The sequence below is a fragment of the Octopus sinensis genome, linkage group LG28, assembly GCF_006345805.1.
Source record: "Octopus sinensis linkage group LG28, ASM634580v1, whole genome shotgun sequence".
Taxonomy (NCBI): Eukaryota; Metazoa; Mollusca; class Cephalopoda; order Octopoda; family Octopodidae; genus Octopus; species Octopus sinensis.
The window spans coordinates 8,735,814-8,753,313 of NC_043024.1; the positions used below are offsets into that span (position 1 = coordinate 8,735,814).

General features: G+C 40.6%; 1 protein-coding gene across 1 annotated transcript in view; it reads right to left on the minus strand.

The window, feature by feature from the left end:
- The window catches only part of LOC115225815 (probable hydrolase PNKD), a 103,889-nt gene that overhangs the window by 39,781 nt on the left and 46,608 nt on the right, over positions 1 to 17,500 (minus strand). The window contains exon 3 of the mRNA XM_036514508.1: positions 2,775 to 2,887. Within this exon, the coding sequence (XP_036370401.1) occupies positions 2,775 to 2,887 (113 nt within the window). The remainder of the gene's footprint in view (positions 1 to 2,774; positions 2,888 to 17,500) is intronic.

Here is a 17,500-nt window from a genome sequence, read left to right on the forward strand (position 1 = left end):
TCCAGGTATGCTATCTATGGGCTTTAAATATACCCTGTAGGTTAGAAATATGGCGTATAGACTATGAAGAGTACAGGGTAGAAATAAAATGTAGAAGCTAAAACTAAAGTGTATAGGTTAAAAATAGAGTATAGGCTGGAAATAATATATAGGCTAAAATATTGTAAAGGCTAGAAATAAAGTGTATAGACCAGAAACAAGGCAAGAAGCAAAGTATATAGGCTGGAAATTATAGGTTGAAAATAGAGTATAGGCTGGAAATAATATATAGGCTAAAATATTGTAAAGGCTAGAAATAAAGTGTATAGACTAGAAACAAGGCAAGAAGCAAAGTATATAGGCTGGAAATTATAGGTTGAAAATAGAGTATAGGCTGGAAATAATATATAGGCTAAAATAATGTAAAAGCTAGAAATAAAGTGTATAGACTAGAAATAAGGCAAGAAGCAAAGTATATAGGCTGGAAATCATAGGTTGAAAATAGAGTATAGGCTGGAAATAATATATAGGCTAAAATAATGTAAAAGCTAGAAATAAAGTGTATAGACTAGAAATAAGGCAAGAAGCAAAGTATATAGGCTGGAAATTATAGGTTGAAAATAGAGTATAGGCTGGAAATAATATATAGGCTAAAATAATGTAAAAGCTAGAAATAAAGTGTATAGACTAGAAATAAGGCAAGAAGCAAAGTATATAGGCTGGAAATTATAGGTTGAAAATAGAGTATAGGCTGGAAATAATATATAGGCTAAAATAATGTAAAAGCTAGAAATAAAGTGTATATGCTAGAAATAAGGCAAGAAGCAAAGTATATAGGCTGGAAATTATAGGTTGAAAATAGAGTATAGGCTGGAAATAATATATAGGCTAATATAAAGTTGAGGCTAGAAATAAAGTGTTTATAGGCAAGAAACAAAATATATAGGCTGGAAATTATAGGTTAAAAATAAATTAGTCAAAGTATAGTTTATAGGCTAGAAAAATGTGTATAGCCTAAGTGTATAAACCATCTAAGAAGACAACACACACACACACAAAATTAGTTGAGCATCGAAAGACTTATTCTTCTGAAAGATTTGAGCTCAAAATACCATAAGATAGTTTCTCCATCACATTAGCCATTTCTGACAGCCATCCACTCTGTTGTACCCTTTATAATTCATTTGTAATGGGTGAATCTCGAAGAAGATACAGCTATTAATACAGATGTAGGACCAAGTCCTGCAGACTACCTTCAACTTTTTTTATCCAAAAGGTTTTCCAACTCAATGTTTACAAGCCATTATTTATAACTTTAAATACAGCAGTGAGCTGGCAGAATCATTAGCATGCTGGGCGAAAAGCTTTGCGGTATTTCATCTAAGTGGAGGTGCAAAGGCCCAGTGGTTAGGGCAGTGGACTCGAGGTCGGAGGATCGCGGTTTCAATTCCCAGACCAGGCATTGTGTGTGTTTATTGAGCAAAAACACCTAAAAGCTCCACGAGGCTCCGGCAGGAGGTGGTGGCAACCCCTGTTGTACTCTTTCGCCACAACTTTCTCTCATTCTCTCTTCCTGTTTCTTGAGTAACGCTGCAATGGACAGGCGTCCCGTCCAGCTGGGGGGGAACACATACGCCACAGAAACTGAGAAACCAGGCCCATGAGCCTGGCTAGGCTTGAAAAGGGCAACGTTTATCGTCGTTTTTTTTATTTCGTCTAAAGCTAAGCAGTCAAAATCTGCTGCCAGGGTTGACTTAGCCTTTCATCCTTTTGTGGGTTGATAAATTAAGTACCAGTGGAACACTGGGGCTGATGCAATTAACTAATCCCCTCCCCTAATATTTCAGGCTTTCTGCCCTGAGTAGAAAGTATTATTAATAGCTTTAAAGGTGATGAATGTACAGAATTGTTAGCACACTGGAAGAAATGCTTAGCAGCACTTTACCTGGATTTACATTCTTAGTTCAAATTCCACTGAGGTCGACTGCCTTTCATTCTTTAAGGGTTGATAAAATAACTGCCAGTCAATAAAATTGGTTGATAAAATTGACAAGAGACCGATAGAATAAGTACTGGGCTTACAAAAGAATAAGTCCCGGGGTCGATTTGCTCGACTAAAGGCGGTGCCCCAGCATGGCCGCAGTCAAATGACTGAAACAAGTAAAAGAGTAAAAGAGAGTAAGTACACTCCCCTAAAATTTTAGGCCTTGTGCCTATAGCAGAAGGGGTTATTTCTATCTATGTCATCTGCTTCAAGATCTCCCATTCAGAAAAGAATTACGTTTTCTCGAACTTTCTAAATTCTAAAAACATCAACAACATGCAATTCTTGTTAGTAAGAATAAAGAATAAGGTTTCTAGCATGAATAAAGAATCTTGAAGGATTGTTCTGATCCAATAGCAAAACACCTGTTATGTTTACAGGAAATGTAGGTCTGAGTTCAGCCAAATGACTGAAACAAGTAAAAGAGTAAAAGATATATATATATATATATACATACATACATACATACATACATACATACATACATACATGTACATACATACATTGATGTGTGTGTGTGCATGTATGTGTTTGTGTCTATCTCTCTCCCACATGATAGCTGCTGTTGGTTTGTTTACATTCCCATAACAATTCAGTGAAAGAAATCAATGGAATAAGAACCAAACTTAAAAACAGGTACTGATGTTGATTCGTTTGACTGAACTCTTAAAGGCAGTACTCCAGCATGGCCATAGTCCAGTGACAGGCACAGGTGAAAGACAGAAGATATAAATGACGGAGGAAAACCTACCTGTACTGCATGTGCATCTCCAGGGTCGACGACGACAGTTGTGCGGTTCTGAGTTTCAATTATGATGTATGCGTAGTTGTCTTTGAGCATTGGTACAGGTATTATCATAAGACCTGGGGAGAAGAGAAACGGAAAACATACATCATCATCATCATCATAATAATAAGCACCACCACCATCATCATCATCATCATCACCAACAACACCACCACCACCAGCATCACCATCATCATCATCACCACCACCACCACCACCACCACCATCATCACCACCACCACCACCACCACCACCACCACCACCACCACCATCACCACCACCACCATCATCATAACGTCCACCATTATAATTACTATCACCACCATCACCATCATCATCAGCATCATCACCATCACCACCACCACCACCACCATCACCATCACTGCCGCCACCACCACCGCCACCACCACCGCCACCACCACCGCCACCACCACCATCACACCACCACCACCATCACCACCATCACCACTACCACCACCACCATCATAACGACCACCATTATAATTACTATCACCATCATCATCATCATATAACTACTACCACCACAACCAGCACCGTTAATGCCACCACCAACACCAACACCACCGCCATAAACACCACCGCCATAAACACCACCACTATGACTATAATCATTATTATCACAACCATTCACCACCACCGTTATCATCACCAGTACCACTATAATCATCATCATCAATATCATCATAACCACCACCGCCACCACCACCACAACCACCACCATTATCATTAACATAAACATCATTACTACCACCACCAGGGGTTGTAAATGATTGATGGAACCTTTCCAATCAATTACTTTCCTAGCAATCAATTAATTTTTATTGGGATATAAGCCAATCAATTATTATAATTAGTTGTCAATTATTTTGCCAATGTAATAACACTGTATATTTTGGAGTGTTAGCTTCGATTTAGATAAGGGCCAAAATGATAGGAAACTAAAAGGCACGTCTTATAGTTTCCAAAACCTTATTAGCAGAAAATGTTCAAAGTTCAGTTTTATTGGTTTAGAATAGAGAACAAACATCGGATCTTTTTGATTTGAACGGCAGTTTTTAAAAATAATTTCCAGGTAATTAAAAAATTTTAAACTTCTTATACTGGTAGAATGTGTTTATAAAACAGCTTTTTCTCTTGGCTTTATTGAGAAAATTCTATACTTTATAAGATATTTGTAGTCTTTTTTTCTTCAATTTCTGCAATTTCAACCAATCAATGATGTCTATTGAGGTAAAAAAACATTCTGTGCCGTATGAATATGTCCCTTGTTTAAGAAACAGATTGGGTTTATTTACATTTGTGAAGAAAAAAAGATACCCTTCCCACCACCCCTAACCCTAAAACAGATTGATACTAGGGTCATAATTATGGGTGACAATTTCATACGACACCGCTAGAAAAAACTGCCGTTCAAACCGAAAAGATCCCAAACAACATGTATACTCTACATTGTACAGTAGTTGAAAAACAAATAAATTGAAGGTCTTTAATTGAAAGGGTTTCTCAAACGAGCAGAACAATTAAAATGTTCTAATACAGCAAAAGGTAAAGAATGATTGCAGATTTCTGAAACTAGGTCTTCATCCCAGAAAGCGCGATTGACTTTTAGAAATAACTGTATTTCTAAATTCATTGGCGTTAATTATTCCGAAAATCATTAAAAGCGTAACCTGCTGAGCTGAAGAAATGTTTCAAGATGTTGGACGTTGGTCACAAAAATCTACGGTTCAGATATTGCTAAGGTGAAATTTTTTTTTGTGTGTGTGTTTTTTCATACAAATTGAAGCAAAATCATCATCTTCTACAGGTAAATCAAACTGTTGTGACATGTCTGTCATCACTTTCAGCAGATGTAGAGTAGCCCAGTGGTTTTCAACCAGGGTTCCGCCAGTACAGTCCAGGGGTTCCGCAAGAAGTTACAAAACTGCTAAAATCAGCAGTAATTTTTAATTCTCAGATATGTGTGCATAAGACTATTAAATTATTGCACAGGGATTCCTCGAGCCAGTGGAATGTTTCCTTGGGGTTCCGCTCCAGCAAAAAGTTTGAAAAGCACTGGAGTAGCCACTTCATCCACAGTTAGTTCTGCTTTCGCATGTTGTACAATTTTCACAACTCGGCTTTCAAAATTTGAGCTGTGCACAATGGCTACTGATGGAAGCAAATATGTTTTAAACTCCTTGTAAGGATACAATGCGAGAATTTCATCAAAAAGAATTTGAGCAGATCCCAAATCTATTTCTGTTCTTTGCAAGATGACAGTTACTGAATTGTCTTTCAGAGTCTGCAGATCATTATGATTCTGTGGTGTCAACAGGTAAAGAACTAGCTTTGGATCACCTTGAAAAGGGGCTAAAAACGGCTTGAGTTGGATGTACCTCTCAATCATGTTGTAAGTACTAGACCAGTGAGTTTTATTTCTTTGTATATAAGATGCAAAGGCATTTTTTCCTGAAATTTACTCGCAAGTTTTAATGATTTTAGCTTGCCCATCAACACATTAATTTTATCAAGCAAAACTTCCTACTTGAGATAAGCAGAAACAGCTAGATTGAATTTATGAGAAGCACTTCCAATCAATGGTATTCTACACAAGTTCTCTATAGATTTGTTCACTTCAGTATTATCTCTGGTGTGGAGGCGCAATGGCCCAGTGGTTAGGGCAGCGGACTCGCGGTCGTAGGATCGCGGTTTCGATTCCCAGACCGGGCGTTGTGAGTGTTTATTGAGCGAAAACTCCTAAAGCTCCACGAGGCTCCGGCAGGGGATGGTGGTGATCCCTGCTGTACTCTTTCACCGCAACTTTCTCTCACTCTTACTTCCTGTTTCTGTTGTACCTGTACTTCAAAGGGCCGGCCTTGTCACTCTCTGTGTCACGCTGAATATCCCCAAGAACTACGTTAAGGGTATACGTGTCTGTGGAGTGCTCAGCCACTTACACGTTAATTTCACGAGCAGGCTGTTCTGTTCATCGGATCAACCGGAACCCTCGTCGTCGTAACCGACGGAGTGCTTCCCCCCCATCCCCCCCATTATCTCTGGTAACAGCTACATTTTCTAAATTTTTGTTATAGACACTTAACACATATTCTATAAATGTGACATAATCAGAAGCAGTGAATGATGTTTCACTTACCACTGGTGAAAATGCCAGCAAAACAGTACGATAGTCATTTTGATAACTTACTTGTACTTGTGGCGACATTCACCCTGGGCGGGTTGAGTCGGCTTCTTCTACTCATGGAAGAAGTTTTGTGGGAATATGTGGATTTCACAAGCGTTCCCCAACAATCCCACATGTAGAGACATCCTGTTTGCCGCAGATTGTCCGCAGACGCAGGGACAGAACGACCGAGGAGCCACGGTTGCCGAAACAGACACTCTGAAGATTTTCACCAGAGCCCCGTCTGCCAGGTTGTGACCCTAATACCACTCGATGTCAGACCAATCCACCTTGGGTGGCCCTACCAGGAACCGAAGTTCCTGACGGTCATGGGAATATGTAGATTTCACAAGTGGTCCCCAACAATCCCGCATATAGAGACATCCTGTTTGCCGCAGACGCAGGGACAGAACGATCAAGGAGCCACTGGTTGCCGAAGCAGACATCCTGTTTGCCGCAGATTGTTCACAGATGCAGAGACAGAACGACCGAGGAGCCACCAGTTGCCGAAACAGACACTCCGAGGATTTTCACCAGAGCCCCGTCTGCTGGGTTGTGGCCCTAATACCACTCGGTGTCAGACCAATCCGCCTTGGGTGGCCTTACCAGGAACCAAACTTCCCGACGGCATAGCTCTGACACTACCCGTTGCCAGCGTCTCCACCACGGTGAGGAGAGGACGGGCTTTGGGGATGCTATTTTGATAACTGCACGAATAAGATGCAAAAAGTCCAATGAAATGCATCGAACCCTTAGTCCAACCATCAATTACCAATGAAAATTTACTTGGAAGTTCATCAGATATTTTCTTTCCCACTTCTTGAGTAAGTTTCTCCATGTATTTCTTTAAGGTCGCATTGTCATACTTCCCAAGTTTGTGTACTTACGAGTCAGGGGATCTTCAGTAAAGGAAAATGGTTTTAAACCAACACATACCCACTCAATCCAATCATAAACACTTAAGGCCAAGTGACTGATCAAACTGCATTTTGGTAAGAGAAAACTCAATAAAGATGGTTGTCCAGCTGCTTGTGTAGTAGAATACTCTGGATGCTGGGTTTTTTTTTATATGTTTCATAAGATTTGTCCATTTAGTTCCTTTTTTCTGTGTCAACTTTTTTCTACACTTGCATTTCCATACATGTTCACCGTATCATCATCATCATCATCATCATCATTTAGCGTCCGTTTTCCATGCTAGCATGGGTTGGACAGTTCAACTGGGGTCTGTAAAGCCAGAAGGCTTCATCAGGCCCAGTCAGATCTGGCAGTGTTTCTACGGCTGGATGCCCTTCCTAACGCCAACCACTCCGTGAGTGTAGTGGGTGCTTTTTACGTGCCACCCGCACGTATGTTTGATTAAAATATTTTCTGATGATTTGCTTGGTTTCATGCGGAATGGGTTAATTTAAAATAAAAGATATTTCACCACAGTTTAAAATAGAAGATATTTAGCTACAGTTTAAAATAGAAGATATTTCGCCACTCCACTGATGAAAATCTGATTCAGGGAATATGTTGGAGCAGAATTCAAGATACAACCATGTTGCAGGTGAAGTTACGATTTAATAACTCAAAGACAGACTGTGTGAATCATTCTCGGCAGACAGAATCAAAAATCACTCGACAGTGATTATTTGACAACATACACAATAGCCAATTCCAAAACAACAGACTGTGTCGATTAGATTGACCCCAGTACGCAACTGGTACTTAATTTATCGACCCTAAAAAGATGAAAGGCAAAGTCAACCTCGGCGAAATTTGAACTCAGAATGTAAAGACATGAAATATCACTAAGCATTTCACCTGGCGTGCTAATGATGATGCCAGCTAGCTGCCTTAGAAATAAGATAATTAAACAAGAAAGGTGCAGGTGTGACTGTGTGGTAAGAAGCTTGAGCCCCCAACCATATGGTTCCAGGTTCAGTTCCACTGCAAGGCACGTTGGACAAGTATCGTTTACTATAGCCTTGGGCTGATCAAAGCCTTGTTATTGGATTTAGTTGACGATAACTAGAGGTATGTTGTGTGTGTGTGTGTGTATGAATCTTTGTGTTTGTATTTGCTACCCACTCAAACTGGTGTTGGTGTGTTTATGTTCCCGTGACTCAGCAGTTCAAAAAAGAAACCACTAAAACGAGTACCAAACTTTAAAAATTAAGAAAAAGGTATCGGGGTTGATTCCTTCCACTAAAAATTATCAGAGGCAGTGCCCCAGCATGGCAACATTTTAATGACTCAAACATTTATATTTTAAACAGATTAACAAAAGATTTATTATTGAGATTTTGAAAAAATATGAATTGCCCATTATGTTATGAATGAATAGAAACATGACTGATGATGCTTTAAAAAAACCAAGGTAGGTGTGGGCATGGGTGGGTTGGTGGTTAAGAAAGAAGCTCACTTTGCAATGCAATCATGTGGTTTCAGGTTCAGACCAACCTCTTTTATGAGGATGTTACTGAAATTTTGGGGGACAAAGTTTTTTTTCTAGTATGTGAGTGCTTTCATTAAACCTTATATACACACACACATTCATATATATATATATATATATATATATATATATATATATACATATACACACACACACACATATATATATATATATACACATATACAATGGCCTAGTGGTTAGGGCAGCGGACTCGCGGTCGTAGGATCGCGGTTTCGATTCCCAGACCGGGCGTGTGAGTGTTTATTGAGCGAAAACACCTAAAGCTCCACGAGGCTCTGGCAGGGGGTGGTGGCGACCCCTGTTGTACTCTTTCGCCACTTTCTCTCACTCTTTCTTCTGTTGGCCTGCTCGCTTAGCCAGCGGGGTGGCGTCACTTGAAGGCTAAAACAATGCGAAGCACATTGTGACCAGCAATGTGTAACAACATCTGATAGCCTGGTCGGTCACGGTGATCACGGTGATATATATATATATATATATATATATATATATACATATACACACACACACACATATATATATATATATATACACATATACAATGGCCTAGTGGTTAGGGCAGCGGACTCGCGGTCGTAGGATCGCGGTTTCGATTCCCAGACCGGGCGTTGTGAGTGTTTATTGAGCGAAAACACCTAAAGCTCCACGAGGCTCTGGCAGGGGGTGGTGGCGACCCCTGTTGTACTCTTTCGCCACTTTCTCTCACTCTTTCTTCTGTTGGCCTGCTCGCTTAGCCAGCGGGGTGGCGTCACTTGAAGGCTAAAACAATGCGAAGCACATTGTGACCAGCAATGTGTAACAACATCTGATAGCCTGGTCGGTCACGGTGATCACGGTGATATATATATATATATATATATACATATATATTTATATAACAATAAGGGTTTTTTGCAGCAAGTTGCTTGACCACATACCGAAAATTTTAGAAATAGCAGCCAAAGGACTACTATTTCCTTTTACTACAAAAATAAGTCTCCACAGACAACAATATTTGTAACTCACAAATGGCAAAAAATGAAGAAAAATATTGAAATCAAACAGTCTTCGGTTAATTATGTTTCTGGATTAGAATCATAAGACTTATTTCCTTCATCGATATAATATTCCTATAAATCTAGAAATGCTAGGAAAACTTACCTCCTATATTTTCAATCAAGCGACATTGAAAAATATTGAAAAATATCGCTTGATCAAAAATATAGGAGGTAAGAGAATCAGTGAAAAATAGCCAAGCAGTATTTGCTTTGGCTCTTTGTATTCTGAGTTCAAACTATGTCAAGGTGAACTTTGCCTTTCATCCTTTTAGGGATGGATAAAATAAAGTACATTTATCCTTGTTCATCACAGGAGTTTGGTAAACAAAAAAGAAAACAAATGGGAGCACAGAGATAAATGAAAATGGTAAGTCTACCATCTCCAAGCACTTTGTAAATTCAACAAATGGTAGAGCCATTGACACAAAATTCACATGTTTTCTTGATCATCTCTACCTGCTCCAGAGCGTCGGCTGCGGGGTCACTCCGAAAAGCTCTATCTGCGACGATTTCATCTCAATCGAAGGAGAGGGGCTTTCTCCGTCCGGGTTGCGTATCCGTGGAATAAGCTGCAGGACGAGATAGTGAAGATGCCGACGACTGATCGGTTCAAAGTCTCTCAAGACCAGAAATGGCCTGAACTCTTTGCATGAACACCACCCTGTATATAACTCCATGTCCCCCTACATGGCCTTGCTATTTGCTTTTTGAGCCAAAAAATTAACTTAACTTAACTTTTTTCCATTGAGAAAACACTCCTTTGCATTATTTGTTAAGATCAATATAATTTTAAAACATCATTTTTAAGATAGTACAGTATGATTTGAAAGAAGTTTGGCTGCTATTTCTAACAAGACAAGTGATCTGAATAGAGGCTCCCTTTATTGGCTTGACTGGTATGAGCTGAGTTGTGCCTGAAATGGAACGAAACGTAACTGTTTTGTGTCTTGCTTATAATGATCGCCTGAGAAAGCAGACAGCATACAACCACTGCCATTAGCACCACCATTATCACTCTCACTACTGACACCACCACCATCATCATCATCATCATCATCATCATCATCATCATCACCACCAGCACCAGCACTACTGTCACTACTGGCACCATCATCATCATCATCCTCAATGCCACCACCAGCACCATTGTCACCATCACCATCATGATCCCCATCACCACCACCACCACCACCATCACCACTACCAACACTATCATCGCTACAACCACCATCATCATCATCATCACCACCACCACCATTACCATCACCATTACTACCACCATCACCATCATCATCACCACCACTATCACCAGAACCACCACCATCCATGACTGTTGTCATCATCATCATCATCACCACCACCATTACCATCACCACCATCACTGTCACCATCACCACCATCATCATCACCACCACTGTCACCAGAACCACCACCATCCACCACTGTTGTCATCATCATCATCATCATCATCATCCACAGTGACTATAATTGCATCTAGTTTTCTGTAGCGACACAGGTTGTTCAGTGAGGGAGGGAGGGAGGAAAGAGACAGAGAGGAAACATGGAGGTTATTTTTCTATTTTCTCTCTGCCCCGCCTCCTTGAAACAGCACTCCTTACTCTTGATCAATTGGTTTCTTGTCATTGTTGTTGTTGTTATTGTCGTCGTTTGATGTTCACAGACATATTAAGTAAATTACACAACAACGTAACAACAAAAACTGCAAGTCATTCTCCTCTGTTTGTTATCCTGAGAGGAATTCTTATTTTTAGTAATGATGGAAAAAAACACAAAAAAAAAATCAGCTGTTAACCTCATCTTTTGTTTTAGTGGTGGTCATGGTGGTGGTGGTTTACTTTTGGTGGAGCAAGGTGATAATTTCAGAGAGTCAGAAGCATGCATGGTTATGTGGTTAAGTAGCTTGCATCTCAACCACATAATTTTGGGTTCAGTCCCACTGTATAGCACCTTGGGCAAGTGTCTTCCACTATAGCCCTCAGCTGAAAAAATTCCATACAGGTCTTTGTCGACTTACAATCACAATTGGTTCCAACTGACTGGTTGTAAGTCGACTTACAGGTCTACACAGCTTTGTTTTATATTTTTACATTCTTAAGGTACATTCTCAGGTAAAAGTCACACACAGAATTCTGTATTATACTATTATACTGGTGTAGAGGTGCAATGGCTCAATGGTTAGGGCAGCGGACTCGCAGTCATAGGATCACAGTTTCGATTCCTAGACCAGGTATTGTGAGTGTTTATTGAGCAAAAACACCTAAAGCTCCACAAGGCTCCGGCAAGGGGTGGTGGTGGACCCTACTGTATTCTTTCACCACAACTTTCTCACACTCTGCCTTCCTGTTTCTGTTGTACCTGTATTACAAAGGGCCAGCCTTGTCACACTCTGTGTCATGCTGAATCATCATCATCATCATCGTCATTTAACGTCCGCTTTCCATGCTAGCATGGGTTGGACGGTTCAACTGGGGTCTGGGAAGCCCGAAGGCTGCACCAGGCCAGTCAGATCTGGCAATGTTTCTACAGCTGGATGCCCCTCCTAACACCACTCCCCTGAAAACTACGTTAAGGGTACATGTGTCAGCCACTTGCACATTAATTTCACAAGTAGGCTGTTCCATTGATCGGATCAACTGGAACCCTCATTGTTGTAACCGATGGAGTGCCGGAGATTATACTGGTGTTAGTAAAAAATTTCGGAGTCTCAAACAGTTGTCTTATAAACAAATACGAGGTTGCCTCAATGTCTCTATGACAGGATATTCATCCAACACAGCTGCGATCGATAACCGAACCTAGGGGAAGCATATGTTAGCTGACATCATCCATAGATGGGTTAATTTCCAAGAAATTAAACCCATTAGGTTTCAACTGGACTATCTATTATTGCTGCTGGGAGCTGGTGTGTCAATCATCATAAAGTTGATCAGTCATAAATCAGATAGGTCATAAGTCAATGACAACCTGTTTGCAGATTTGGTTGACAAAACCTCAAAAAAGACTGTTGTACATATACATGTATGTCTGTGTCCACAGACACACACACACACACATGTGATGGAAGTCTCTCATAGACCAAGAAAGACAGTTCTGCAATTTCTCGCTGGACAATGATTTGTTTATAGCGAGGATGAAATGTGTGCTGTACATTAGCTTACTCCTTCAATTAAATCGATGTTGCCTGGACAATGTAACTGATTTTTCTCCTTCCCCGCAAAGTTGCTGGCCTTGTGCCAAAACGGAAAGAGACAGTTGCAGCAAGAGGTGCTGATCTTTAAATGTAAAAGAAACATGTGGAAGGGGTAGACCCAGGAAGACATGGGATAAAATGATGAGAAAGGATCTACAGATGTCGGGACTCACAGAGGGGATGACAGGGGACTAAGACTCCTGGTAGTTTACTGTGCTTGAAAGGACACATCAAGCTATGTAAAAGTGTGGTTGCCCTTGCATAAGGCTTGTCTCCTGCAACCCTCTCCAACTCAACATCCCTAACCTTGTGGGCTCATAGGTGCTGATGCCACATATAAAGTACCTGTGCCAGTGTTGCATAAAAGCACCCAGTACACTCTGTAAAGTGTTTGGCAGTAGGAAGGACATTCAGCCATAGAAACCATGCCAAAACAGACATGGAGCCTGATCAGCCCTTCAGCTGGTCAGCTCCTATCAAAACTGCCCAACCCATGCCAGCATGGAAAATGGATGTTAAATGATTATTATTATTATTATCATTATTATTATTATTATTATTATTATTATTATTATTATTATTATTATTATTATTATTCTATGTTTGACTTTTGCTTTACATTTGTACAAGTTGGCTCCATGTCTCACCCAGAGACTTCAAGAGACAACAGGTTGGAAGTTCATATTGGTGTTATGCCTAGGGTGCCATACATTTGGTTTTGTACATAGTGTTGTTCTAGAGAATGTTTAAGAATTATTATTATTATTATTATTATTATTATTATTATTATTATTATTATTATTATTATATGTCTGACTTTTGCTTTACATTTGCACAAGTTGGCTCCAAGCCTCACCCAGAGACCTCAAGAGACAACAAGTTAGAAGTTGATGTTAGTGTTATGCCAAGGGTGTCATAAATTTGGTTTTGTACATAGTGTTGTTCTAGAGAATGTTTAAGAAACTGTAAGAAAATTATGTGTTTGTTTTAAAATTTGAGATTACAATTTTATTATTATTATTATTATCATTATTATTATTAAGGTAGCGATCAGGCAGAATCATTAGTATGCCTGAGTTCTGAGTTCAAATTCCACCAAGGTTGACTTTGCTCTCATCCTTCTGGAGCCATTAGGATCTACCTCAATGTCATAGCAACCACCCTCACACCATTTCGCCATCTTGCCTGGTTTTTGGTGTTCTCCTTTTTTCAAATCAACCCTCCCACCATTATTATTATTATTATCATTATTATTATTATTATTATTATTATTATTATTATTATTATTATTATTATCATTATTACTATTATTATTATAATTACTACTAATAAAAACAAAGGATTGGCAGAACTTGTAGAACACAGGACAACATGCTTTGCAAGTATTTCTTCCCTCTCTAGCCCTCTGTTTTCATTCTAAATTCAGATCTTCAAATCCCATCAAGGACAACTTTGCCTTTCATCCTTTCAGGGTCGATAAAATAAGTCCTTGCCAAGTACTAGAGCCAAATTAATCGATCACCTATACCTCTACCCACCAACCTTTGCTTCCGCATCAGATGTCTGATCTCGTGTTTGTTTATGACAGACACAAGGTCAGAAATTATTGTTATTATCGTTGTTGTTTAACGGATATGCACTCTCTCTCTTTCTTTCTCTCTCTCTCTTTCTTTCTCTCTCGCTCTCTCTCTTTCTCTCTCTCTCTTTCTCTCTCTCTCTCTCTCTCTCTCTCCCTCCCCTCAATCATTCAGACAAGTGGGAGAGATTTTAAAACTTAGAATACGTACAATAATAATAAAAGTAAAGAAGCACATCTAAGCCAAATAGGGGAACGAACTGTCTGCAAAAGGTTAATCACTAAGATCAATGTTTAACACAGGTTTATTGTAGTGCGAAAAGAGTGAGGATTAACTCAAGAGAAGAAAGTTTGACTAAGGGATTATCAGTGTTGTCAAAACTTCCTCTTTAGATATTCACACCTCACTACCACCACCATTCTATCACATACGTACAAACTCATTACACACATACACATATACACAGGCCAATACAGAGATTTCCCACCCTACACCTTCTACCGGTTAACACTGGAATGCAACAAGTACAAAATGTACATGAAGGAATCAAACTAGTCACATGACAAGTCTGCTGTCAGATGGTTCTTGTGAGCAAAGTGGAGGGCTACAAGCAGTGTGGTGGGCATGTATGTATGTACGCACGCATGTGTGTGTGTGTGTGTCTGTGTGAGTGCATGCATGTGTGTCTGTTTGCGGGTTGCGCAAAGTTAAGATGACTCCTTGTTAAATGAAACCTCGACTTCCTTGGGAGCAGCAGCAACAACAACAACAACAGCAGCAACAGTGTGTCTTTCACTTGAAAGAAAGGTCGTATTATTAGCAGAAGCTTTCGGAAGTGGACCCTACCCAACTGCTCACCCCTTCATTCTGTCCTACCTTTAAAAAAAGGAAGGAGGCGGGTTGGAAGATGCAGGAAAACTTTCTCAAAGTTATCTCCTTGAATAACAATGGATTATCTATTTTTTCTTCTCTTTTACTCTTTTACTTGTTTCAGTCATTGGACTGCAGCCATGCTGGGGCTTGCCTTGAAGGGTTTTAAGTCAAACAAATCAACTTGAGTGAACTGAAGCAATATAAAATAAATCGTAGCTGTGATACCAGTGCTGGTGGCACATAAGAGAACCATCCGAACGTGGCCATTGCCAGCGCCGCCCCGACTGCCTCCGTGCCAGTGGCACGTAAAAAGCACCATCCGATCGTGGCCGTTTGCCAGCCACGCCTGGCACCTGTGCCGGAGGCACGTAAAAAGCACCGACTACACTCATGGAGTGGTTGGCGTTAGGGAGGGCATCCAACCGTAGAAACATTGCCAGATCAGACTGGGCCTGGTGCAGCCTTCTGGCTTCCCAGACCCCAGTTGAACCGTCCAACCCATGCCAGCATGGAAAGGGGACGCTAAACGATGATGAACCTTGTTTAAGGACGCAATATGCTGCTTGGTCCAGGAATTGAACCCACGACGTTGTGGTACTGAACCTAATATCCAAACTATACCCTGGACATTACTTTCCAGTTTCCATGGCAAATACGTGGCCGAGATCACAGCATTTCCCCTGAATGGGACCCCAGTCAACCACAGGGTTCCACTACTCAGTCTGGGAAATGAAACTGTGATCTTACAATTGTGAATGCAACACCCTAATCAATAGGCCATGTGCCTTCTACTTGTTTCAGTCATTTGACCGTGGCCATGCTGGAGTACCACCTTAAGGGGATTTTTAGTCAAAGAAATCGACCCAGGATTTATACTTTGTAAGCCTTGTACTTATTCTATAAGTCACTTATACTGACCTGCTATGTTACTGGGATGTAAACAAACCAGCATCAGTTGTCAAGCGATGGTGGTGAGGACAAACACAGACACAAAGACTTAAATATATACATATATATATATAAGACAGGCTTCTTTCAGTTTCCATCCACCAAATCCACTCACAAGGCTTTGGATGGCCTGATGCTATAGTAGAAGACACTGGCCCAGGTGTCACACAGTGGGACTGAACCTGAAACTATGTGGTTGAGAAGCAAACTTCTTTATTTCATTTAATTGGCCTCAAGGGCCTTACACAGAAAGGAAGCTAATGGCTGGACACACACACATAATATGAATGACAAATGAAATGGTGAAAAATGAGGGCAACAGCAACGCCTAACGATTGCTGTATACCCGAGCACATTGTTCTTTTATAAAACATTTCAAGGCAATAAACCTCATTACAAAACAAACATTAAGGAGGCAATATACATCATCATCATCATCGTTTAACGTCTGCTTTCCATGCTAGCATGGGTTGGACGTATGACTGAAGGCTGGCGAACCAGATGGCTGCGCCAGGCTTCAATCTCGATCTGGTAGAGTTTCTACAGCTGGATGCCCTTCCTAACGCCAACCACTCCGAGAGTGTAGTGGGTGCTTTTACATGCCACCGGCACGGGGCCAGTCAGGTGGCACTAGCAACGACCTCACTCGAATCTTTTACACATGCCACCAGCACAGGTGCCAGTAAGGCGATGCTGGTAATGATCACGCTTGAATGGTGTTTTTTACGTGCCACCGGCACAGAGGCCTGATAGCCGCTCTGGCAACGATCACACTCTTACATTAACTACAAACAAAGCCACTTTGAGGCAATGAAGCTCTTATTCAATTCCATTTAGGTATCAAAAATACAATCTTCTTGCCCGACTAGACTTCTCGCCTCAGAAAAACACCAGGATGGTTCCAAGTTGGGCCAATTCAACATAAACCTATAGGTATCCTTGGGGAAGGAATCCATTATCCTGAACAGGTGATGAGAAGCAAACTTCTTACCACACAGCCATGCCTGCATATATTTACACACACACACATATGCACACATACACGCGCACGAACACATGTGCACACATGCACACATACATGCACACGCAGGCTAAAACAATGCAGAACACATTGTGATCAGCGATGTGTAGCAACATCTCATATATATACTCAGTAACAAAGGCGGTGAGCTGGCAAAAACGTTAGCACACCATGCGAAATGCTTAGAGGTATTTCGTCTGCTGCTACGTTCTGAGTTCAAATTCCACCGAGGTCGACTTTGCCTTTCATCCTTTCGGGGTCGATTAAATAAGTACCAGTTACGCACTGGGGTCGATATAATCGAGTTAATCCCTTTGTCTGCCCTTGTTTGTCCCCTCTCTGTTTAGCCCCTTGTGGGCAATAAAGAAATAATAT